The sequence below is a fragment of the Phocoena sinus genome, chromosome 14 (genome assembly GCF_008692025.1).
Source record: "Phocoena sinus isolate mPhoSin1 chromosome 14, mPhoSin1.pri, whole genome shotgun sequence".
In the NCBI taxonomy this organism is placed as follows: domain Eukaryota; kingdom Metazoa; phylum Chordata; class Mammalia; order Artiodactyla; family Phocoenidae; genus Phocoena; species Phocoena sinus.
In genome coordinates this window covers 72,102,041-72,127,110 of record NC_045776.1, presented here as the reverse complement: position 1 = coordinate 72,127,110, position 25,070 = coordinate 72,102,041, and the positions used below count along the sequence as shown (strand labels likewise).

The 25,070-nt window shown below is 46.9% G+C and overlaps 2 protein-coding genes across 10 annotated transcripts in view; one reads left to right on the top strand and one right to left on the bottom strand.

Annotated features, from left to right (window-relative positions):
* The window catches only part of KCTD10 (potassium channel tetramerization domain containing 10), a 35,874-nt gene extending 33,977 nt beyond the window's left edge, over nt 1-1,897 (top strand). For 2 of the 5 annotated variants that reach the window (XR_004353124.1, XR_004353120.1), the window contains 2 exons: nt 15-953; nt 1,579-1,892. The gene's annotated coding sequence lies outside the window, so the exon portion shown is untranslated. Of the gene's footprint in view, nt 1-14; nt 954-1,578 lie in introns of all 5 variants that reach the window. The other 3 variants (XR_004353122.1, XR_004353123.1, XR_004353121.1) reach the window with 3 other exon arrangements.
* The window catches only part of MYO1H (myosin IH), a 105,272-nt gene continuing 80,501 nt past the window's right edge, over nt 300-25,070 (bottom strand). For 2 of the 5 annotated variants that reach the window (XM_032654160.1, XM_032654158.1), the window contains exons 15-31: nt 24,676-24,770; nt 21,812-21,858; nt 18,330-18,410; nt 17,077-17,182; nt 16,233-16,350; nt 12,369-12,482; nt 9,781-9,857; nt 8,327-8,395; nt 6,830-6,914; nt 5,991-6,150; nt 5,278-5,361; nt 4,403-4,496; nt 4,145-4,200; nt 3,159-3,294; nt 2,720-2,790; nt 2,486-2,583; nt 300-1,868 (exon numbers count right to left, since the gene is read on the bottom strand). In XM_032654160.1, coding sequence (XP_032510051.1) covers nt 1,721-1,868; nt 2,486-2,583; nt 2,720-2,790; nt 3,159-3,294; nt 4,145-4,200; nt 4,403-4,496; nt 5,278-5,361; nt 5,991-6,150; nt 6,830-6,914; nt 8,327-8,395; nt 9,781-9,857; nt 12,369-12,482; nt 16,233-16,350; nt 17,077-17,182; nt 18,330-18,410; nt 21,812-21,858; nt 24,676-24,770 — 1,639 coding nt within the window. In that variant the 3' untranslated portion in view covers nt 300-1,720. Of the gene's footprint in view, nt 2,295-2,485; nt 2,584-2,719; nt 2,791-3,158; nt 3,295-4,144; nt 4,201-4,402; nt 4,497-5,277; nt 5,362-5,990; nt 6,151-6,829; nt 6,915-8,326; nt 8,396-9,780; nt 9,858-12,368; nt 12,483-16,232; nt 16,351-17,076; nt 17,183-18,329; nt 18,411-21,811; nt 21,859-24,675; nt 24,771-25,070 lie in introns of all 5 variants that reach the window. The other 3 variants (XM_032654159.1, XM_032654163.1, XM_032654161.1) reach the window with 3 other exon arrangements.

The following is a 25,070-nucleotide window of genomic DNA, read 5'->3' as shown; positions in this document are numbered from 1 at the left end:
CTGGGTCTTTTCAGAAACGCCCAGCACAGTCCAGCCACTGAACTGAAGTGCAGTTCACAGGAAAGAGAGCAGAGCAGAGATCCCACCTTCTACTTCACCACCTAAAGGCTGCTGCTCAGGGTGGAAAAGATGAGTCCTTTTTCCATAGTGTCTGAACTCAAACACTGGAAGGAAGTCTTGGGTGGAAATGCTGCTGGGCTTGTGAAACAGCAGTCGGCTGCTGTTGCCTCCGACTGCAGGTTTGGGGTGGGGAGAGCTACACCTCACCATGTGGAACCTAAAGCCGTGAAGGAACCGGGTATGTTTCTGAGTTCCATTTATTTAAAGCAAAATTCAGATTTTGCAGCTTTATGCTCAGACCACGTATAATACTTCATTGTGCCTCAGAGGCAGCATGAGAAAGAGAATCTGTCATCCCCCCATACTGCCATGTTCAAGTGCCCGTCAAGTGTAGTCCTACTGGGGATGTTTAAAATCACCCCCTTGGGTGACTTGAGGTTGGCTCCCTAAAGAGAACATGTAGTGCGACAGAACACCTGAGGGTTTGGCCTTTGGCATAAGATGCCACTCTGCTTCTTCAGGGACGATCCTTTTCCTAGAGCCGCTGGAACCTTTGCTTGAAGGTGTCGCTAACTGGACCAAATTCGAGCTTTCCTCAGTTGCAGCAGAAACGGCGATGGGAGAGATCAGACGTCACCCTCCATCAGGACTTCATGCGGAACGACACCTGGGGAAGGTACACGCTGAGGTTTAGAGGTCTCTCCTCTCACTCAGGAGGAGGCAGTGAGCGGTGCAGCCGCCCGCATGGTTGAGGGGGACGTGGACAAGCTGCGAGCAGCCAAGCCCCGTCACCCACACCGTCTCCTGCCCCACCTCCCGTGAGACAAGCCATGTCCAGAAATGGGCTCACTGAGGCCTCAGCTTCAGCCTGAGCCAGCCAGGGAGGAATGGGGGTAAGTTTTAAGACAGCATGTAAACTGAAAAGTCACCTTATACTTTACATTAAAAATCATGCTTCAGTATTTTAACTTGTCCCCAAAGGAGTTACCTGTGTTCGGGGGCAATTACGTGGCTTTCATCGTTAAATGTGTATGAGACAGTCCATGTTGTTAGACCATTTTTTAGTTTGTATATATATACCAAGTATTCATAATTTGCTCCAAACCATGTTTTAAAGATTCAGCCCCCTCAGCTTTCAGTTTGTCATTTGTCAGCAGAATTGAATCAGACTTGCTAGCGAGGGCAAAGCACCGAGCACTCAGGCTTGACTTCTTTAAGATGCGCCTGGTTCCCAAACCTCTCCTCCTCAGTCCTGGGGTCCTTGTTTCCCAGAGCCCAGGCCTCACCCCCAGCCAGTTACGTCATGGTGTCGGGGAGCGGGTCGGGGGAGACACACACGCTGGTATTTTTCGAAGCTCGTCAGGAGTTTCCCCCGTGGAGACTCACTTGAGAACCACGTGATAGGGTGTGAGGCCTTTGGCATCCAGTGAAGAGGGGCTTTGACATTTAATAGTGTGAAAAGTTTAATGTCAGCTTCTGGCTCACTGATAAATGTGAGTAAACTGTTCTCTTTTTCAGTCCGTGTTTGAATCTGCACCTCTAGTACCCATTCCTTCCTATTTTTCAACGCAGAATCAGGGACAGAGCGAGAAATAAACTAGACTATGATTCTGGTCAATCTACAGGAGGACTGAAATTGGCAGAATCTTAACCTATAGTCTTATTTAAAACTGCTGACACCTCCCCCTCCCCAGACACGGCCACTCACCACTGTTAACTGTCCGTTTTTATCTTTATAGATTTGTTCTTCTGGTCCGGTGTCAAAAACTATTGTGCCTTCTTTTCCAGGACTAATATAAAACTGTAAACTTAAAATACACAAAGTGATAAATTACTGGCATACTCTATTTTTTCCTTCAGCTGTGGGTCTGCAAAAGAAATTCACCTGTGACGCTTACTAGTTTCGAGATCAAATTCCTGTTTCATTACAGAGTTTTATTGTATATTTGAGTAATCGAAAGAAAACCGTTTCTGCAACTGGGAAAATGGCCACGCCTTCCTGTAGTTATTTTCCAATCGGTTTAGCACAGTTCTTCCACAGGCATCAACAGCAGAGGTGTGGCTGGCACCTGCTCTCGCCCGGGGTCGGGTGGGGGGGGGGGATCCCTCTTTCACTGGGTGACAAATTCCCTTAGGACCATAAGCACCCCCTTTGAAAACTAGATGGTGAGACCACTGTTCATTCCCTTTGGTGAATAAGTGATCACTGACTTCATTTCTGTGGAGCCCAAGTCCTAGGGGGTGAGGAGGGAAGAAAGCTGGTGATCGGAGGAGGCAAGGGTACCCCCACCCCTTGTGGGTAGGCAGTTCTTACTTTGCGGGGAGGGGCAGGCCTGGGTGAAACGATTAACATTTGCGTCTTCCTTGATCTGTTAATAGACACTTAGCATTGAATGACTTCCTGAGTACAGACGAAACCACCTACCTTCCTTGAACAACATTTACAAGGTTCTCCTTCTTAGCCAGCATGACGAGTTTAGTAACTGCCTCAAATATGTGTTTGCACTGTAGGACGGCATCCCCCTGCGGCAGAGAGGAGAGAACACGGCCGGTTCAGTGGTAGCGGCTTCACAGAAGAACATCACTGAGGTTTCACTGGGGGCAGCTAAAGATTTTGGCAGTGCTTCCCTCCGTTAGCAGCCCTGTGGCTGTAGGTTACCTTTTGCCTGTTGTCCTCTGGCGAAACGTGAATGACTAACATTCCGTCGCTGAAGCTGCTGGTAGAGACACCTTAGGACAGATCCAAAGTTAGAGGCCAGGAACTGGACAACTTGACATTAATACAGAAAAAAGGCATGCCTGGGGGGTCCCCAACCCCAGGCTTTTTCCCTCCTAGCTGGGCCAAGTGGGGTGGCCCTGCAGTCAGCACCTGTGCTCGGAATAAAAAGCTGGTCCCTGTGAAAGGTGACGAGCGTCCGACCCGGATGCCGGAGTGAGATGCCGTTGGCGTTTGTGCCAGAGTAAGGGGCACAGCCCGGGCCGCCCTGGGTTTTGTGGGCATCTTCACTTAGGTCTTTCAATGAAAGGCTGCTGCACTGCTGGTGTGCCCGGGAGCTGAGTCAACCCAGTGAATTTTCTGAAGATTGCCTGCTGCTTACCTTTGAGCGCAGGGTACTCTATCTTCTGTTTGATTTTGGCAAGTTCCACCACGTAAGCTGCTTTCTGAGTGAGAATGAGTTGCCTCTGCCGTGTCTTGAAGCCTTTCCTGTCGTATTTAATGACCGGGATACCGTACTGCAAGGAGGTGACCGTCACTACCAGGCGACGCTTGCTTCGCGGGGGAGGGCGGCAGCGTACCGAGTGCCTTGCTACTCGGCCTCTGGAAACGTTGCTTCGAGCAACCGCACGGAGAGGGGCTCAAACAGATCTTGCATAAATGAGTTTTCCCTGAACCCTGGCTCTCTGCCTGAAAGGCTGTGATTCCTGGCTCTGCCTATGGCGTTGACCTTCTGAGGTATTCAAGGCCACAGCCACTTGCCTCACGGGGCTGCTGTGAAAGGTCAGCAGAGATGAAGACACTCTGCAGGCGTTAAGAGCCCTGACAGCCAGAGGGTGATCCAACCTAGTCACAGGTTTCTAGTCCCCAGGGACCAAAGTGACCAAGCAGCCACCAGAGCCAGTCACCAGCTGCCGCATGCCAGGCCGCAGCCTGTGCCCTTCACACCATCAACCCCTCCGTCCTCCCCATTCACAGAAGGATGGAGGCACCGAAGGCGTAAGTCACCTGCCCAGGATCACACAGCTAAGTTATGAAACCCACGTCAGCGCCCAGGCACACTGCTTCTAATAGGGGATGTTTAACGATTAAGTGTATGCCTGCATTTCGCTCAACTTCATAGAAAGCCAAACACAGTTCCTGGGTGACGGGTGAGGGCCATAAGAACAGCCACAGGTACCCTAATAGTCACGTAACTGTGATCCCTACCATCTTAACACCCAGAGCATCACAGCTGAGAGCCCGGCCCACGCACACGCACCCCTGCCTTTTAATAGTGCTTCCAGACCCCCTTCACGTAGAGGACAGACCCTGTTCTCAGACCCCACAGGGGAATCCTGTCTCAGGCAAGGACACACATTTCCTTACCTGGATTTTCTCACTGCTGATGAGCTGAAGCACTTTGGGATTGATGTCTCCTTCATCTAAGGAAGCAACCAGAGCACAGCGGATCGTCACTAAATACCACCCCTGTGCACAAGCCACTGGCATCTGCTGGTTTTCTGTCTCTCTGTGACCAAGAGCTCAGCCTGGGAGATAGCTGTCAGGAAATGCGGATCAAGCATCTTCCTTTGACTTTTTTTTTTAATAGGGGAAGTGAGCACATAGATGAGAAAAGGGACTTACCTATTCGGCTGTCGGCAAAGGGTTGATTTAAGCTTTCTGCGTAGCCTTCTTTCTTTCCCCTGAATATCTCACTTGTAACCACCTTTTGCTGCATCTGGTAATACAGAATTAAAAGTACAAAATGGTAGCCATGAGGCTTTGGGGGACCTAAAGAGGTCCACACTAGTGCTTGCTCTCCTGAATAAGGCTCCTCAAGGAGCCTTGTCATCCTTCTTCCGCATAGGAGTCAGAACACATAGAAGTCAAACACATTTGGCTTTGGCCAAAATGCCTCAGAAATTCTACTGATTAGAGTCTGAAGTTGACGCTTATGCTTGTCTCTGCTTGCACTGACTTCCTGGCAGTGGAATTTTCAGAGTTGAGAGTTTCTTCTAGGTCAGAGATCCCAAACTGCAGCCCGTGGGCCAAATCCAGTAGTTTTTTTGGAGCGCAGCCATGCCATCCATTTACAGGTTGTCTCTGGCAGCTTGTGTGTACCAGGACAGAATAATTTCAACAGAGATGGTGTGGCCGGCAAAGCCTAGAATATTACCCTCTAGCTCTTTACAGAAAAAGTCTGCCGACCCGCAAACGAACACAAACAGAACTACGCCACCAGCAGAGAAGGGGCCCTGCGTGCTTTGCAGTTCAGAGGCCGTCTAGATGACGTTCCCATGGTAACAAAAGAGCGATGTTAACTTTTAACAGCTGCCAGTTAACGAGAGCTCTGTGCTAAGTGGTCTATATGCGTTTCATCCTCAAAGCATGTATGAGGCGTGAGCCTTGTGTGACCCTTGGCTTACAGGTGAGATGGTGGGTGAGGACTGCTGACTCTCAAGGGGCCAGCACCCACCCCTCCAGCATCTTGCCACCTGCCCGCAACGCCACGTCCCTACCAGGGCTTTCCTCTCGGCTGTGATCCCTCGGCAGTACTTCCGGACCAGGTTCCTCATGCACATTTTCCTGAGCAGATTCGATGCCTGCGTGGAGAACACTCTTCTTTTCCACCTGCCTCCCTCACGCACCCCCGCTTTAGGTTTCAGCCGCCAAAACAGAAGCTTTGAAAGCACAGCTGAATTCAGTTTGAGGTAAAGGACAGCCTTAATATTTTCTAGTCAAAGAAAGCAGCTCATCTTCCAGTCTTGGGCTCACTGTTCGCTGCTGCTAAACTAGTGGTTCCTGATCTTGAATGAGTTTTGAGTCACCTGAGTTGCTGGCCAGGAGGTTCCTAGAGGCGCTAATTCAATGGGCCCGGGTTGGGGCCCAGGAATCTTAGTCACCCCCACTCTGCGCTCCAGACACAGAGGGTTCCCAGAGCATCTTCTGAGAAACACTGTTCTAGGCAACAGTCCCTAAACCCATCTGACATGTTAACATCAAGGACAGAAACCATTCAAGAGTGCTCTGTGTAAACACACACCCACGGGCTTTATAATTCTAGAGAGGATATACGAATTGTGAAGAGTTAAATTCCTCGGGCATCTCAGGGAAGTGGTTTGTGTGCTGAGGAAGCCCTTTCAAGGCGAGGGAGGCGGCACCAAAAAACATACAAGTTAAGCTCCATCCGTGCCCACACCATTTGCAACGTGAGTCCTGGAACAGCCCTTACATTTTCCAAGAGGCCAGGAGGCCTCAGCCAGCTCTTATCCAAGACGTTCTCTGGGACGTGATACCGAAGATTCAAGATGTAATTCTTCCGCACGAACACGATGAACTCTTCATTGTCAGGACAGAGGGGCTTGTTGCGATTGATGAATCCCTTTATGAACCTAAGCGGGAGAGAGTTTAGTTAGTTTTCTATTTCTTCACTTACCATTTCTTCACTGAAACTTGCGTTCTCTCCCCCACTGGTTTGATTTAACGGTGGCCAAAACGGTGGAGATTACTTTGTTCGCCAAGTAGGGCCACAGGCCAAATCTGGCCCAAAGATATGTTCTATTTCACCCACACCATTTTTTGTTTTGAGTGACTTGAATTCATTGCCAACAACAACAACAACAAACTGGGAAGTATTACATGAAAGCCAGATTTCCAGCTTTCCTTGAAAAAAAAAGATCTGCCAACACTGGGCTGGCCGCAGTCTGCTAAAGTGGAGTAGTGACTGCCCCTCTTAGGTGGACTGAGCTTTCCAGTTTGTCACAGTCCCTACCCTACCTTATTGCCTTATCCCAGCTCATGAGACTCGCTGTCCCTGCCTGGCCTCAGAAGGCATTCGACTTTGTGACTTTTGAACTAGGCTAAGAGAAACAACAAACGTTCTGAGTTGCGATCACTGTCAAATTAGGAAGCTCAGAGGAAGGAGAGGGAACAGAATTCCCAAGGGTTGACATCCTGCAGGGAAGATGACTTTTCCGCCCAGAGCCAAAACCTCCAAGTCCATGACCACCCTCTGCAGCACAATAGCACTTAGAGACCTTTCCTCCCTACTGGACCCAACTGAGAACTTACTTTCTTATAATCTGCACAGCCCACTTTCTCCTTTTGGCCTCCTTCCGAGCCAGGGCTCCACGCCAGTGGGCTTCAAGTTTAATGGCTGAAAGAGTTCACTGCTGGCATTAGAAGGTGAGCACAATCACTTAAATACAAAAGCCTTTTCCAGAGTTATTCATCCACTCCACAAACACCTGGATGCCCGGCACTGCACTCCGCTAGCCCTCGAGGTGGAAAGTGGGATGAGAGTCATCAGTCTCTACCCGGACGTGCCCAGACGGACAACTGAACCAGAGTGACAGAGGAGCAGAGGGTGCTGGGAAGCATCAAGGGAAGCTCCAGAATTACGCAGGGGGGTCCGTTTTCTGAGGTCTTTTTGAGGGACCAGAGTGGCACTTGACAGCACAGATTAGTCTCGCCACTGCATTTGCTTTGTCTCACCCCGTGTTTAGTTTTCGTTGTCTACGTTAAAAAATGGGGATACATAAACTGGGACACACAAAAATTAGATTTCTGGCTTGTGTCCCAATTTTTAAATGCTTTTCAGATTGTTTTTCCAGTTAATTCAGATATTCAAAATGCTTTTATTCCTCATGGCCACATTGTTACAAAAACAAACAACTGGAAACAACCCAAATGTTCATCAAGGGAACAGCTAAATTGCGGTACGCTCATATAGCACACGGGGGTCAGCAAACCGCGGCCCTCGGCCTGGCCACCTGTGTCTGTAAGTAAAGTTATTGCAACAGAAATGTCGCAGAAGAAAAATACAAACAGTATAATTTTATGGAGTTCAAAACATTCCAGCCTACAAGTATACTATTTAGTGATGCATCCATAGATGATAAAATTATAAAGAAAAACAAGGAAATAAGGGAAAGTTCAGAAGAGTAGTGTGTGTGTTGCAGGGGGGGTGCGGAGAAGTGATTGAGGAGGGACAAAGTGCAGGGGCTCCAAGTGCACTCATGGTGTTAGTTAATAAAAATAATAAAATCATTACTTATTAATAAAAAATTATTCTTTAAACAGGCATGGACTTCCCTGGTGGCACAGTGGTTAAGAATCCACCTGCCAGTGGAAGGGACATGGGTTCGAGCCCTGGTCCGGGAAGATCCCACATGCCACAGAGCAACTAAGCCCGTACGCCACAACTACTGAGCCTGTGCTCTAGAGCCCACGTGCCACAACTACTGCCTAGAGCCTGTGCTCTGCAACAAGAGAAGCCACCGCGATGAGAAGCCCGCGCACTGCAATGAAGACCCAACTCATAAATTAAAAAAAAAAAAACATGCATATGTTGTGGATCAGATAAAACATGTCTGTGGAACAAGTATAGGCTGCATTGTTGAGTAAAAATGAGGCCCCAGAACTGGACCCCGGGAATGCCTGACAGAAAGGTTTCAAGGCCAGGCAGGCGAAAAGGATGCTCAAAGGAGCCTGTGCGTCTAGGTGCCACGTGGATGAGAAGGAAACTGTGGTCCACGGCAAACCTGAGAGGTCCTGTTCAGTTCTTACCTGCTTGTCTTTTTCTCACGTATGCTCTCCTTTCCAGGCAGCCTTTGTACATGGCTTGGATTCTCGCAACTTAAAAGAAAACAAAACTTTTGGTGAAATGGCTTTCAGTTGTGCAGCTTGGTAGGTGTGACCTTCGGAGGAGGTGTCGGCAGCGGCCCTAGGGACGCGCAGGGTAGAGGTGACAGGAAGCCACGGGATATGACGGGATAGAAACGAGAGTGGGTGGGTTACATTCAGCCTGAGTGCCAGAGCTGGCCAGTAACTGGGGCTCCCTTTCTTCCTCTTGCCTTCCCCCAGCTAAGGAACAGAACCACCAACTGGAGGGCTTGCTGGCCCCTGGTTCTAGGCATTGTATTTCATCCTCCCACCCAACCCTGCAAGGCAGGCAGGCATCAGCACATTTCACAAAGGGGATCACAGACCCAGCCGGTGAAGACCCTTACCAGGTGCGAGGCAACCACGCGGCTATGAAGCAGGAGTGTGAACCCAGGGCTGTGGAACCATACACGTGCCGTGTGGCTTCTCCATTCACAGTGTGCCCCCTCCACCCAGTGACTGGGGTCCCCCCCACAGACCAGGCTCCTCGAGGGTCCCGCACACCAGCAGCATCACATCCCCTGGGAGCTGGGTAGAAATGTTAACCCAGGCCCCCGCACTCAGCACCTGCCCATGAACCTGATCTGGGTGATCAGTGCCCGCTGCCGGAGGGGTCAAAAACAGACCACCAAGCACAGTGGTTACGAGCCCAGGCCCTGAAGCCAGACAGACACACACTCAAACCCCTGCTCTGCTGCTCTTGGGCCTCAACCTCCCCACATGTAAAGTGGAGATGATAATACCACTCGTCCACAGGTTTGTTCCGAGGATACGATGAGATCGTGAATTCAGCAAGCACTGAGATGACTCAAGCAGAGCTGGTCTCAGCAGGCCAGGTGAGATCTCAGAGGCGAAGCCCCTACCCCCTCCCTGGTAGTATTGATTTGTGAGTTTTTGCATTTTCCTCCCATCTAAGTTTTCTTATTTACCATTCACAACACACACCCTGGCTCTGGGCTTTGCAGCTACACCTTCCAACATCAGACACATACAAATGAAGTTTAAAAAAAACCTTCATTTAAGGGGGATGGACTCCATGGGTTTAGGTCCTGGTGTGGCACGACAAAGTTAGATCCAAACTAAAAATGAGGCAGAACTACAGTGTTTAAGTTTCCAGGTGCATCCATGACAGCCCTCCAAACATAAGGGATAAATTCACCTGTGTCTTATAATCCTGTTGCCTTGTTCTGGGTTAAGGCATAAATTCACCTGTATCTTATAATCCTGCTGCCTTGTTCTGGGTTTCCAAAGCCAGTGCTTCTAACATTATATCAAACATTCATGTTTAAGATGTTTCCCAAGCTAAGCTTGTTCATATCACATTCTATTAAAATCAGGGCAGAAAAAAAAAAACATACCTAATTGATGTTTACTAAATTCAAAGGCATCTTCAGTAGCAAACAGAGTTCTGGGGAAGCGAATGAATATTTTGGACCTAGAAATGAAAAAAATGTTTTAATTATTAACTGGTCGTCACCATCTGTAGTGGATTCAATAGTGTCCTCCCCCCACCCCCAAAGTCACATCCACTTAGATCCTCAGAATGTGATTCTTATTTGGAAATACGGTCTTTGCAGATGTCATCAAGGTAAAGATTGAGATAAAATCACACTAAGTCCAATGAGAGTGTTCTTATAAGAGAGAGGGAAAGACACACAGACGCAGGGGAGAAGGCCGTGTGAAGACAGAGGCCGAGATTGGAGTGACGCAGCCACAAGCCAAGGGATGTCAGGAGCCACTGGAAGCAGCAAGGAAGGATCCTCCCAGAGAGACGTCAGAGGGCGCAAGGCCCTGCCAACACCTGGATTTTGGCCTTCCGGCCTCCAGAAATGTGAGAAAATAAATTTCTGTTGCTTAAAGCCAACCAGTCTGTAGGTAATTCATTATGCAGCCCTAGGAAGTTAATTCACCTTCCTAACCCAAAGTGACTTCCCTGGGCTTTAAAAAGTGATGACAGAGGATATGGGTCTAAGTTTAGGAGAAGATCCCATCAGCCAGCAAAGGTAAATTATAAATATTGAGCTCCTATTGCCTGCCCTCTCAAGCTCCCTGGCAACCCACGCTTTGAGGGAAACTTCCCAGGCCAGCCACTGGGGGACAGCAGTGCATCGTGCCACGTGAACCCATCAGAGGTTTTATACCGCTAAGCCCTATTCCTCAGAAATCTGGCTTGGAAAAGTAACCGCTCCTTGGAGCAGGGCCCAGAATAGAAGAATAAAGGATGGAACGGGGCCAGGGTGGTCATAGAGGGCCATGTACAAGTTGGCAGGGAAAGCCCACTGACAGATTCAAAGGCAGCAATCCCTGACGCTGGAATCTCTGCGGCCTGGGAGTAGATCCTCTTCATGCGTGGGCCCTGTTCTTTGCAATCAAATGAGCGCTGACCAAAACGTCTAAGAGAACAGATGAAAATTATCCTGGTTCACCCCACTGAGTCCTGCCTTGACGCTTTCAATGTGTACAAAAAGTCCTGCTCACGGACGACAGCTCTACAGTAATGATACCTAGAGTTCTGGAACACCACTTTCTGGGAGATGCTAGAGGAGCTTTCTCATCTCAGAAGTCCGAATATCCCCTCCGAGAAGTCACGCATACATTCTGAACAATGAAAGAATGTAGGCACAGAGAGATTAGGGAATTCGCGCTGACACTCTCCTCATTTTGCCCAAAAAGAAGCTCATCCCAGTCTCCCGCGCAGGTTTAGAACCCAGGGCTCCTTTATACTCAATCTCCTCCAATAGGCAGCTATGTAGCCTTTCTAACCACTTAGCGCTTGTGATACGGTGCTTTATAATAAGAAATATGTATTCGGTCTCTGTCCCGTTCCAGTGTCACAGCTCCCCAAACCCTTGTAATTCCCTAAGTGATTAGAGCAATGGGGCATCTTTTGCTATGATCTTTTGGTTTTTGTTCCTGAAATAGCTTCAAAGTGATAAAGGGGAAATGGGTGTCTTTTTAAAAATTCTTTTCCATTATGGTTTATTACAGGATATGGAATATAGTTCCCTGTGCTATACGGTAGGACCATGTTGTTTATTTTATATTTATAGTAGTTCATATCTGCTAATCCCAAATTCCCAATTTATCCCTCCCCACCCCCTTTCTCCTGGTGTCTTTTATTATTTATAACAAACCCCTTTCAACCGCACCACACCTGAGTTTATGCTAACAGCTGATGTTTGGAAAGCCCCTAGATAACCTAAGGATGGGAACTGGTTGCCAGGGAAACCAACCTTGAGATTAGAGGGTTGGAACTTTCAGCCCCACTCCTGGGCGTGAGGTTGAATGAATGACCACTGGCCAATGAATTTATCAATCATGCCTGTGCCGCTATAAAACCCCCAAAAGGCATGATTTGGAGATCTTCTGGGTGCACCCGGAGAGAGCATGGGACGTCCACATCCCCTCCCACACACCTTGCCCTGTGTATCTCTTCTATTTGGCTGTTCCCGAGTTATATCCTTTTGTAATAAACTGGTAATCCAGGAAGTAAAGTATTTTCCTGATTCTTTGAGCTACTCTAGAAAAATTAATCAGACCCAAGGAGGGGATCACGGGGACCTCCAATTTATAGCTGATTGGTCAGAAACACAGGTGACAAACTGGACTTGTGATTGGTCTCTGAAGGGAGGATGGACAGTCTTGGGAGACTAAGCCCTTAACCCACGGGATCTGACACCATCTCCAGGTAGACTGTCAGAAGTGAGTTTAATTGTAGGACACCCAGCTGGTGTTAGAAGTGTGATGGAGTGTTTTGAGTGTGAGGGAAGCGTTGAGAGTAGAGACACACAGGAGAGTTTTTCCTTTACAGAGATGCATTTAAATTGAGTGAATGCAAGTATCTGCTTATAAATCTACGTAAACTCCTGAAGAATAGATCTCCAGGCTCAAGATGGATACAGATCGATTAGGAAAACATTTTGACAGCGATTTCTGGGACACTCACCTCCCTAACTTGTACTCCTCGGGTTCGTAGCCAATGTACTTGATCAGCCGCTCTACGCCCTCTGCTGGAGGCCCGTGCCAGTGCGGCCAGGTGTCTGGGCACAAGGACTTGTACCTAGGGAGGGGAGAGGCATGTTTCGGAAGCCGCAGACCTTACACTAACTAGCTCCCCTAGAGGTCAGCTTCACTCCTCTGGGCACGCCAACCACTCAGAGTAATAGAGTAGACTCATCACACCCACTTCCTAGAATTCAACGATATATACTCAGCAATAAAGAAGAACTGTTTCAACAGGGTGGGAGGTTTGGCCTGTCTTCATAGAACAATGACCTCATCAGACACTCTACCCAAGAAACTCAATTCTGCTCCTAGGTGTATACGCAAGAGACATGAAAACGTGTCCACACAAAAGCTTATAGGTGAATATTCGGAGCATCATTATTTATAATTGACGAAAGGTGGAAACAACCCAAATGTCCATCAACAGACAAAGGAATGTATAAACAAGTATGGTCCAGCACGGGAAGAAAAGGTATCATGCTTGATACGGGACGAGGGATTTTTCAAGGGTAATTTTGGACCCAAGGCTGACTTAAGAACCTGATTTCAGTATAAAATGCAACTCCCTTCTAATATGTGGTCGCGATAAAGATAACAATGATGTCTGTAATATGAAGAAGAAAGTGAATGTAGGATTCAGAAGTGCCTGTGGACTGAGGCTAGAAGTGATACAACTGGAGCCACTGGACTAGAACCGCACTGCTTGGGCTGGAGTCCAGCTCAGGAGCTGGACAAGTCGCTTCACCTCCTCACTTTGCAGCACAAACAATGAATGACAGGACCTTCCTTGTGGGGTCGTCACAAGGTTGAAATGAGATACCCCATGGAAAGTATTTGGCACAGTCTGAGACTTCAAAACATGTTAGCTACGGTATTCCTGTTACGCTTCCTTCCCTTAATATCATTATATGGTTTGTGTTACTTTAAAACAAATGTCAAACCGTTAAGAACATGTTTATTTTCCTGGAATTATACTTTATGAGAAAATCCATTAAGGACATTGCAATGAACTGAATGTTTGTGCCCTCCCACCCCCAAGTTCATATGTTGAAGAATCCTAACCCCCAATATGATGGTATTAGGAGATGGGGCCTTTGGGAGGTGATTAGGTCAGGAGGGTGGATCCCTCATCCTTGGGATTTGTTCCCTTATAAAAGATACCCCAGAGAGCTCCCTTGCCCTCTTTCCACCATGTAAGGATGTGATGAGAAGAGAGCAGGGTGCAATCCAGAAGAGAGCTCTCACCAGAACCTGACTGTGCTTGGCTCCCTGATCTTGGATTTCTAGCCTCCAGAACTGTGAGAAATAAACTTCTGTTGTTTATAAGGCACCCAGTTTATGGTACTTTGTCATAGCAGCCTGAACTAAGACAGGCATTGAGTGTCACATGTTCTTCCCTGATTACTTCCCTCCGTTACTGCCACACACAAAGGTACAGACACATGCCAACCCCAGGGAACGCAGAGCAACGCCAGGCCCTGCTCCCTCCTGTCTGGTCAGCCCCATCACTAGCACACACCATCCAAGCTGTCTAAACGTGGGCTAGACAGACACAGAGGACATGGGGAGATGCTTTAAATGCCTGCAGGGTAGAGGGACTCATAACTTCTGTCCTTCTTAACTCTGAGATGCAGTCGCTCCCTGATCAAGGGAAGCAGTGCCAGGGAGGGTGCACACATTCGGACATCTCCAGCCCACTCCCATGGGCCTCTCCTGCCTTCCCCTGGGCCACTGTCCTGCAACGCCAGCCTCCTAGCTGGTCCTCAAGCTGCCCAGTTCCCACCTCCAGGCTCTCCTGCCCAGACAGCTGCCTCCAAATATCCTCATGGCTCGCTTCCTTACTTGGAGAGGCCCTCCTGGACCACTCTTTCCCCAATGCAGATTCATTTTCCTTCAATGAATGTACGCCCCACCTGACCTCCTATATCTCCTTGTTATCGCCAGTAGAAAGTGCACTCCATATGGGCAGGGGTGGGGTCTGTCTTGTTCACTGCTGTTACCCAGCACCTTGGACAGTGCTGGTACAAAGCAGGGGCTCACTAGTATTTATAGAAAGAATAAACAAGCCCCACAGCAGCAACGTAGGAAAAAACGCAGCAAGACTGGAACGGCAGATGCCTGTGTGTTTGGGGCCGGGGTGGGCAGTGGCTGCTGCTTCCATCTTCACTAGACTTCAGATTCAGAAAAATGGATGAGATAAGGGTGAATGACAAGTCGCTGATGAACAAAACTGGTATGTCAAGGAGGTTCCCCCCACCTAACCCTAACCCACCACACACACACATACACACACACACACACACACACACAAAAACCCTGGCAAAAAGACTGGCAGATCCTCAAATAAACACTGAGTTACCATCTGACCCAGTAATCTACTCCTAGGTACATGCCCAAAGAAATGAAAGCATATGATCACACTAAAACTTGGACTTGAGTGTTCCCAGCAGCATTATTCAGAATAGCCAAATAATGGAAACAACCCAAATGCCCATCAACAGAGGAATGGATAAATAAAATGTCTGTCCACACAATTGAGTATCATTCATCCATAAAAAGGAATGAAGTGCTGACATATGCTATAACGTAGATGAACATTAAAAACATCGTGCCGGGCTTCCCTGGTGGCGCAGTGGTTGAGAGTCTGCCTGCAGACGCAGGGGACACGGGTTCGTGCCCCGGTCCGGGAAGATCCCACATGCCGCAGAGCGGCTGGGCCCGTGAGCCATGGCCGCTGAGCCTGCGCGTCCGGAGCCTGTGCTCCGCGGCGGGAGAGGCCACAACAGTGAGGGGCCCGCATACCACAAAAACAAAAACAGAAATAGACTCACAGACATAGACATCAGACTTGTGGTTGCCAAGGGCAAGAAGAGGAGGGAAAGGGATGGACTGGAAGTTTAGGGTTAATAGATGCAAACGATGACATTTAGAGTGGATAAACAACAAGGTTCTACCGTAGAGCACAGGGATCTCCTGGGATAAACCATAGTGAAAAAGAATATTAAAAAAGGAATGTGTATATGTGTATAGCTGAGTCACTTTTCTATACAGCAGAGACTGGCACAACATCGTCAATCAACTATACTTCAACTTAAAAAATTTTTAAAAATAAGAAGTCTAATATTAAGTTAAAATATGAAATTACTGATATTCAACCATGCTGACCCACAAAAAGAACCATTTTATTATGCTTCTCTTGCGAGTGTAAATGTGTTGTTTTCCTGGTAGCACGAACGACATGCAGCCCAACCGCATGCACAGGCAATTTGGGCCACAGTGATAGTGGTGGTGGATGTATGATTAAAGCCTTCCAAACTCCTCGAGAGCAATTTAATCCCCGTGTTACACATGAGGAATTAGGTCTCAGTTGGAAGAGAAAGAATGGGGATTCCCACCCAAGAATCTGTGGCTCCAACGCCCATGTTATCACCACTACACCTGTGTCTCTGGACAGCCCACACGGCCAAGGGCATTGCTCCCAGACCGCGCTAAAACCAGCACCCATGGTCGCCAGGGGAAGGGTCTTCCCCAGCCAAGTACAGCCCCCAAGGGTGCATGTCCCACGTCTGCCCCCTGGGGGCAAGTCTGTGCATCGCGTCTCGTACTTCCTAGATTCCAAGAACTTAGGGGCTTAGCGAAATGAAGGGAAGGTGGCAAACTAAGTCAGCTTCCTATTCTCTGAAATGTCAGTGTTCATCACTGTCACCGCTACAGCAGTTAAGAAGCAAATGGAGTTCCCTCGGGGATGGCCTTTTATTCATCACCACACACTTCACTGGCTTCAGATCAACAAGACAAACTTTACCTTTGCAAGAAATGCTCGTATTTCCGTCGGTACGCAAAGCCGGCCCGTCTCACCCGCAGGTGCTCCATCAGCCCCAGGTACTTGATCTGATGCCTTATGAGGAAGACATCGAACTTGCCTTTGGAAACACAGAAGGAAGAGTGACGGTGAAGGACCCTGTGGCTCTGTTTCAACCGAGGCAGACCAGAGGCTGCAAGCTGACGATATGTGGGCTGGATCTGGCCACGAGGCATGTTTTGTTAGGTCCTAATTGTGTTTCTCTTAATGGGGGGATTTTACAGGAAAGTCTGAATTTCTGGTTTCTCTTGAAAATCCATGAGATCTGGCCATTCTGGGCCTAGAGCCCCACATGGCAACAAATGGCCCTAGGAAGGGGGACTGCCCCTTTAGACAGGGTGTGCCCTCTCCAGCTGGCCACAGTCCCCTCCATTCCCTATTGTATTACAGCTGGTCTGCTTCACTCATTCGCTCTTCCTGCCTGGATTCTATAAGCCTTTGACTGTACAGCTTTGTTATGAGACCACGGCACAAGCTTAGAAAACACCCAAGTCATAGACCATTTTGGAAGATTCTTCACTGGCTGGAGAGAAGCAGTGTTGCTTCCCCTCACGTCTGAGGTCTGCCTGGCTCAGCTGTGTTAGTCCTGAAACTGGCCACGCTCTGAGCAAAGCTCACACAGGACCATGAAAGGAACCCTCCTCCTTATTCATTTGCCTTCTATTATTTAATACAGAGAACAAGCAGCAAGCCTGTGGTGGTTTTTAGGACTTTCCCCACTGTCGTCTTGGTTTTCCGCCCAGCCTCATTTCCCTGAGCTCAGTGTTCTGAACAATTCACAACTCACTGGGTTCTTTACTCTCGTTGGGCTTGATGCAACGGATGTACGAAGGTTCCTTAGAGATGAGAATTTCCAGAAGGCTGCTCAGACTGTTTTTAAACTGAGTCCCCACCTGCAGGGAGAGAGAGAATGAGCTAAACAGACACTGTTGCTCCCCATGTATACAGAGAAGACTGGTTAAATCACAGGACTGGCCCTTTAGACCCAAACACTCGACAGACTGTTTTGCTTGTTACCTGTCACAAACCGTTTTGTCCATTAAGAGAAGGCTTTGAATGTCCTGGCCTGAGAAGCCCAAGCTCAGTCTGGTCAAGTGGAGGCTGGACAAGCATCTTTCCAGGATGCTTCCCTCACTTGGCGAATACAAAGTGAGCACCTCGTAGGAGCCAGCATTGCCGCTGAGCCAGTCACCCTCCACCACCTTCCTGTTTCCTTGTTACCAAGCTTCCTCTATGACACTCGCACTACTGGAATTTCTTTCTTTATTTGATGATACAGTAAGTCCCCTACATATGAACAAATTCCGTTCTGAGAGCACATTAAGTCCAATTTGTTCATAAGTCCAACAAAGTTAGCCTAAGTACCGAACTAACACAATCGGCTATGTAGTACCGTACTGTAACAGGTTTATAATACTTTTCACACAATAGTGAATTAAAAACAAACACAAAAAATAAGAAAACGTTTTTAATCTCACAGGACAGCACCTTGAAAAGTACGGCAGGACAGCACAACAGCTGGCATCCAGGGGCTGGCATGGAGGGAACAGGCAAGAAGAGTTCCTGACTGGAGGAGGGAGAGGAGGTGGGAGACGGTAGAGCTGAAGGACCGTCAGCAATGGGAGAGGGAGGGCAAGCTGCAATTTCACTCATGCCTGACGTTGCTGGCACGCACGTCTGTATCTTTGCAAGTTCGCAACTTGAAGGTTTGTGCGTAGGGGACTTACTGTATCTTCCTATAGCATCTCCCACTAGATTGTAAACCCCACGAGGGCAGGAACACCGTCTGTTCTGTTATTGGTAGATACCCCTGTGCCCAGCACAGTGCCTGACACACAGTAGGTGCTCAATGAATGTCTGCAAATGAACACACGGGTTCTAACCTTGGAAAATATACATTTAGTAGAACATTTAGAGAGTGATACTTCCAAACAAAGGAGAGGACAGCTTAAAAAGCATAGGTAACTGAAGTACTTGCACCCTCTGGGTGATTTTTGCTACCTTTCCAATTTTGCACAGGCATTTCCCCCTGCCACTCACTGTTGGTGGCCTTCTCCGGTTTTCTAACTCGGCCACCCGGAAGCATTCCTTCAGGATTCTGTTTTTGGACCTGCACAGCACCTGTAGGTAATGAGAAATGAGTACCACATTTGCTGCTTCAGAACTCATGAAGGGGTCTTCAGGAAAGTTCACACAAGTGTGCACAGTGGACCAGAGCCATCTGCCTTGGGAGCACTTGAAGAAGAAGAGGGGAAAAAGCACAATCATAGGGGCTTCCCTGGTGGCTCAGTGGTTGAGAGTCCGCCTGCTGACGCAGGGGACACGGGTTCGTGCCCCGGTCTGGGAAGATCCCACATGCCGCGGAGTGGCTGGGCCCATGAGCCATGGCCGCTGAGCCCGCGCGTCCGGAGGCTGTGCTCCGCAACGGGAGAGGCCCGCGTACCACACACACACACACACACACACACACACAAAAAACACAATCATAGGGACTTCCCTGGTGGTACAATGATTAAGAATCCACTTGCCAATGCAGGGGACACGGGTTCGAGCCCTGGTCCAGGAAGATCCCACATGCCGCGAAGCAACTAAGCCCGTGCACCACAACTACTGAGCCTGCGCTCTAGAGCCCGTGCGCCACAACTACTGACCCCACGTGCCACAACTACTGAAGCCTGCGCGCTTAGAGCCCGTGCTCTGCAACAAGGGAAGCCACCGTAATGAGAAGCCCGTGCACCACAACGAAGACGCAATGCAGCCCCAAAAAATTAATTAAAAAAAAAAACACAATCGTATGTAGAAGAAAATGTTCAAATACCGACTGTCCCCGACTTACGATGGTTTGACTTTACAGTGGGGTGAAAGTGATGAACATTCAATAGAAACCATACTTTTAATTTTGTTTTTTTAACTTTTCCTGGGCTTACAACACTCTCATGGTGCTGGGCAGCCCAGCAAGCCACGGCTCCCAGTCAGCCATGCGATCACCAATATACTCAAAACCATTCTGTTTTTCACTTTCAGTACAGTATTCAATCAATAACATGAGATATTCAATAATTTATTATAGAATAGGCTTTGTATTAGGTGATGTGGCCCAACTGTAGGCTAACGTAACCATTCTGAGCACCTTTAAGATGGGCTAGGCTAAGCTACGATGTTCAGTAGTTAGGTGTAGTCAATGCATTTTCAACTTACGATATTTTCAATATATGATGGGTTTATCAGGATGTAACCCACGTAAGTTGAGGAAGATCTGTACTATATCCAGTGCTCTGTCTACTTGGTGAGGCCATCTGATTATTTTTCCTTGGACATGATGAAGCAATAATTATTTCCAGTCCAGCTAGGCTGCTACAGAACAAACCAGCTCTTTAAGAATGATCTCCAAGATACGGTGTTAAGTGAAAAAATAGCAAGATGCAGGACCACATGCATAGTGTGTATGAAGAGAAAAGAAAAAGGGACACACACACACACACACACACACACACACACACACACACGTCGTGGTCTGTACCATCCCTGGGAGGATACACAATAAACTGGTTAGAACAGCTGGCTCTCAGGAGACGGACTTGTTGACATGGGTCCAAGGACATCAGCTTTGGTATGTCTGATCTTTCCTTCTGTGCATATCTTTTCAAAAATTTTAATTGGACACACACAAAAAATATTTTTCCTTATAGCCATACGATGGAGGATGATTCAGCCTTAAAAAGGAAGGAAATTCTGACACATGCAACAACATGGATGAAGCTTGACAACGTGATGCTAAGTGAAACAAGCCAGACACAAAAGACAAATACTGTGTAATTTCACTTATATAAGTACCTAGAGTAGCCAAACTCATATACAAGGTAGAAAAGTGGTTGCCAAGGGCTGGAGGGGAGGAGGAATAAGGGAGTTAGTGGTTAATGGGTACAGAGTTCCAGTTTTGCAAGATGAAAAGAGTTCTGGAGGTGGATTGCACAACAATGGGAATGTACTTAACACAACTGAACTGTGCACTTAAAAATGATTGACATAGTAAGTTTCATATTATGCATGTGTATTTTGCCAGAGTTAAAATTTAGAAAAGAATTTTTTTAAACTCACCCCAATTTTAAACTCACAGTGGCATGAGAGAGTAATTTGCAGGTAGGAAATTTTAAAAATTAGAAAGCACCCATCTCAGAAAGTACAAGGAACTTCAGCCCTGGTGGAAAAAGTGGGAGATTTAGAGATTCTTCCTGTGGGAAGCACCCTTCATGGATGGGTTTGTGAAGGGGATGGGCAATGCCCACAGAGGGGAAAGCCACAAGGGGAACACTGTCTCCCATTTGTCCAACAGAACCTTCCACTCCAAGAGGAAGGCATCAACAGACCCACTTCACTGATGGGGAAATCTGCCATGAGACCCCCCCCCTCAGCTGGGACAGGGTCAGGCTGAGACTCAGACCCAGAGAGCACCACCTGGAACAGACATCCAAAGTTAGGAATCGCTTATCCATCCTGAATCCCAGAGGTTGGGACAAGTGGTCCTAAAGTGGTAGAGAAAAATAGGGAAGGGCAGAAAACACTCCTGAGATGAACCGTTTGCATGTTCTCTCTGAAAATGTCTCTCTAGGTTTATTTAAGCTTTTTGTAAACCAAGCTCATTAAATACGATCCAATTTTAAAAAAACAGTTAACTATTTTAATACAAAATAAAGGCTTAAAAAAACTCAAGGTTTCTCTGATCAGTGAGGCATATGAAAAGAGATGGAATTTCATTGGTAGCCCCAGGGGCATAACCTGGTTCCTGCCCCACCTTGAGATATGATCTTGAACAAGTCATGATCTCTCTGGGTCTCAGTTTCTTCATCCTCGGATTGTGTCACCCCAGTGTATTCCCACTGCTCCAAGACAAGATCTCTACTCCTCCCTGGGGACCTCATCCTGCTGAGCTCTCAATGCCCCCCTCACTGAACACATGCTGAGCTCACCTGGGCCTCAGGGCCTTTGCACATGCTGTTCCCTCTACCTGGAGTAGCCCCTGATCTTTCCAAGGCCAAGATCCTTCTCATTCAGGTTTCAGTTCAAAGTCATCTCAACGAGGGTGTTTTCTCAGACCACTTAAACTGAATTTAAAATGTCCCTCTCAATCATAGTTCCGTATTTTCTTCATAGCACTTCTCACAGATGGATAACTTAATTGTGTATGTATTTATTCTCAGCCACTCCTCCCTCCCTCCCCACCCTGCCCCCACCCCACGATGATAAGCCTCCTTGAGAACGAGGACTGCCTTGTTCACCACTGAGACCCCAGAGCTAGCACCATGCCTGGCACACAGGAGGGACACCACACACATATGAATGGGTTTGTTGAGTCAAGTGTTCATACAGATGATCTTAAATGTCTGTTCCGGCCATGACATGCTGGAGTTCTAATTTAATGCATGGAAGAGAAAAATCCAGAAAGCCAAATCTATCCCAAAGTCAGTATCACAGGTGATATCTCATAACCATCAGAAACACATATACTTAAGTTTCAGACTTACTTCTTTCAGATGTCTGTAGAGGAGATCATTGTTTTTTTCCAAGAATCCTGTAAAACATTGAATAAGAAATCCCTGAATCAATGTTTTTGAGTAAAAATACAATTCCGTCCCAACTGAGTGTAAAGGGAAATTCTAAAAATAATCTTTTAGGATTAGAGTTTCTCAGCCTTGGCAATACTGACATTTGGGGCTGGACCATTCTTTGTTTGGGGGGCTGTCCTGTGTATTGTGGATGTTTAGCAGCAGCCCTGGCCTCTACGCACTAGATGCCAGATCTCTGGACACTGCTAGAGGTCCCTGGGGGATAACTCCATCCTTGGTCAAGAACCAAGTCCTCAGAACTGACCTATAGCTCACATGCTACACGCTAAACCCCGATGAGCTATCACATGAACGTGGAGTCTTTACACTGAGTATTGTACACGTGCCCTAGTAAAGAACTACACATACAATGAATGACATTGAAACAATGGAAGGGAGCTGAGTTCCAAGGGCAGCCAGGTGAGACTACGTAGATGAATGAGAAAATCACCCCCACCACTGACAAAAAACAAGCACAAGCACTTGGACCAGTGGTACCCAATGGCATCAAAGGAAGACGCGTTATTTCCAATTTTAAAACTTGGCTTATCAATGCTCACTTAAAACCTAGCCAGTTAGTAATTAAATTAGTAACTAGATGGCATTATAAAGTCAAAACCAGCTAAAGATGACATGCATCAGGAAAAAAAAAAAAAGCTGCATTGGCAATGTCTAAGATACAACCTTTTTAGATGACAATTTGGACTTATCAAAACTAACATTTTTATTGGGGTAAAACATACATAACATAAAATTTACCATTTAAACTATCTTTAAGTGTGCAGTTCAGCGGCATTAAGCGAATTCATATCGTTGTGCAACCATCCATCCATCTCCAGAACACTTTTCTTTTTCCCCAACTGAAAATTTGTACTGGTTCAACACTAACTCCCCGTTCCTCCTCCCTGAAGCCCCTGATAACCCCTACTCTACTTTCTGTCTTTATGAATTTGACTACGTACCTCACGTAAGTGGAATGGATTTGTCCTTTCGTGTTTGGCTTCTTTCACTTAGCATAATGTTTTCAAGGTGCATCCATGTTGTAGCAGGTGTCAGAATGTCTTACCTTTTTAAGCCTGAATAATGTTCCATTGAAAGGATAGAACACATTTTGTTTATCCGTTCATCCATCGATGGACACTTGAGTTGCTTCCACCTTTAGGCTATTGTGAATAATGCCCCTATGTACGTGGGTGTACAAATATCTGTTCGTGTTCCTGCTTTCAGTTCTTTTGATAGAATCTTTAACTTAGCAATGCCACTCCTGGGAATTTATCCTAGGTATATAATGTGCACAAATTGGCTAAGTGGAATAGACAAAAGTGTCAAACACACCAGCGTTTATAAGAGACAAAGCTGGAAACAACCAGACGCCATCAAACAGATGACAGGACACAGCCCCACAGAGAGTACCTGTAGCTTTTCAGAAGAAATGCAGAGGAATCTGTTTGTTGCTATGGAGAGCAAATGCAGGTCTGGAGGCAAGAGGCCTGGGTGTGTGACCTTGGTCAAGTTATTTAACTTCTCTGAGTACAGTGCCTCATAGATTAAAAGGGGGCTAATAAGGCTGCCCACCTCACAGGGTGGTTCTGTAAGGTCTAAACAAGCAACAGAGGTAAAGCATTAGGGACAGTGCCTGGCCCATAGTGAGAGCTCAATGAATATTAGTTGGAGCCCAAATGATTGCCAATATCCATTAAATGAAAAATGCAAAAGAGATGACACAAAATAACAATCTGTGCTATTTAGATGTGTGTGTGTGTACACACGTGCACGTCCCCACGTGTGTAAGTATATGCATAAGACATTTGTATTTTCCAGTTGGTTCTTGTATTTACCTCAGGGAGAGACTAAGAATAAAAGGGGTTTTTAGTTTTCCTTTTGTACTTTTCTGTACTGTCAGAAATTTCTAGCCTTGCATGTGTATTACTTTATTCTTTACACAAAAATCAATAAGTTATATACATAGAGAGATTTGTCCTATTTAAAAAGTTTTTTATACCACTCTGTACTTAAGGGAAAAAACCCAATACACAGTATTTTACTTTTTAAAGATTTTTTAGCAAAATAAACTTATTTAGAAGTAAAAATTATCTAGAACCTAAAGCAGAAGTGACAAAAGAAAGTGTTTGAAAAATTCTTTGAAAAAAATGTTCACAGCAGCATTATTTATAATAGCGAAAAAGAGGAAACAACCCAAATGCCCATCAACTGATGAAGGGATAAACAAAATGTGGTGTAACCATGCAATGGAATATTATTTGGCAATTAAACAGGAATGACAACGTGATGAACCCTGAAAACATTATACATTATATAAGTGAAAGAAGCCAGACACAGAAGTCCACATGTTGTGTGATTCCATTTCTATGAAATGTCCAGAATAGGCAAATCTACAGAGACAGAAAGTAGACTGGTTTGTTGCCTAGGGCTGGGGGAGAGGGGCTGGGGGAAAATGGGGAGGGACGGCTAATGAGTAAAGGGCTCTTCTTGGGGTGATGGGGAAATGTTCTAAAACAGAATGTGGCGATAACTGCACAATTGCAGAGTGAATATACTAAAAACTGTTGAACTGTACACTTTAAACGGGTGAAATAGATGCTATGTGAATTGTCACAATAAAGTGGTCATATATAAAAGTAAAAACTTTAAAAATACTTTTAAGATGGCGTGTTTGCACGCGGGGCTAGGGAACATTTGAGACAGATGTGCGGCATTTTTTCAGTGGACTCGGGGGCACCTGCATGGCTGTGACCTGTAACCTGTGCCCCACAGACACTCACCCTTGGTGCAGTATGTGACCTCTCCCGCATAGTGGAAGAGCCGGAACTCCATCCAGCCAATCCTCTTTCTGCCCTTTGGACCTGCCAGCTTCCGGCTGCAGCAAGACAGAAATAGACACGAACTGAAACTTTCTACATCACTGCCACAAAATGCACCAACATATAAAGCAAAAGAGTTGTTTAGGATTGTGACAATCAGCTGGAGGCCGGCACTGAAAGCTAACCGCAAAGGGCAGCTCCCAGGAAACCTCGCCTCCGATTTCTTCTGGCTACAGACCAAGGTCTCTCTAAAATTAGATCCTTCCTTCTCATAAGCACCGAGGAATGGAAAAAAAAATACATGAGTCACAGAAACACATTTATTTGTACAATGAAATAACTTCCATTTTTCTAGG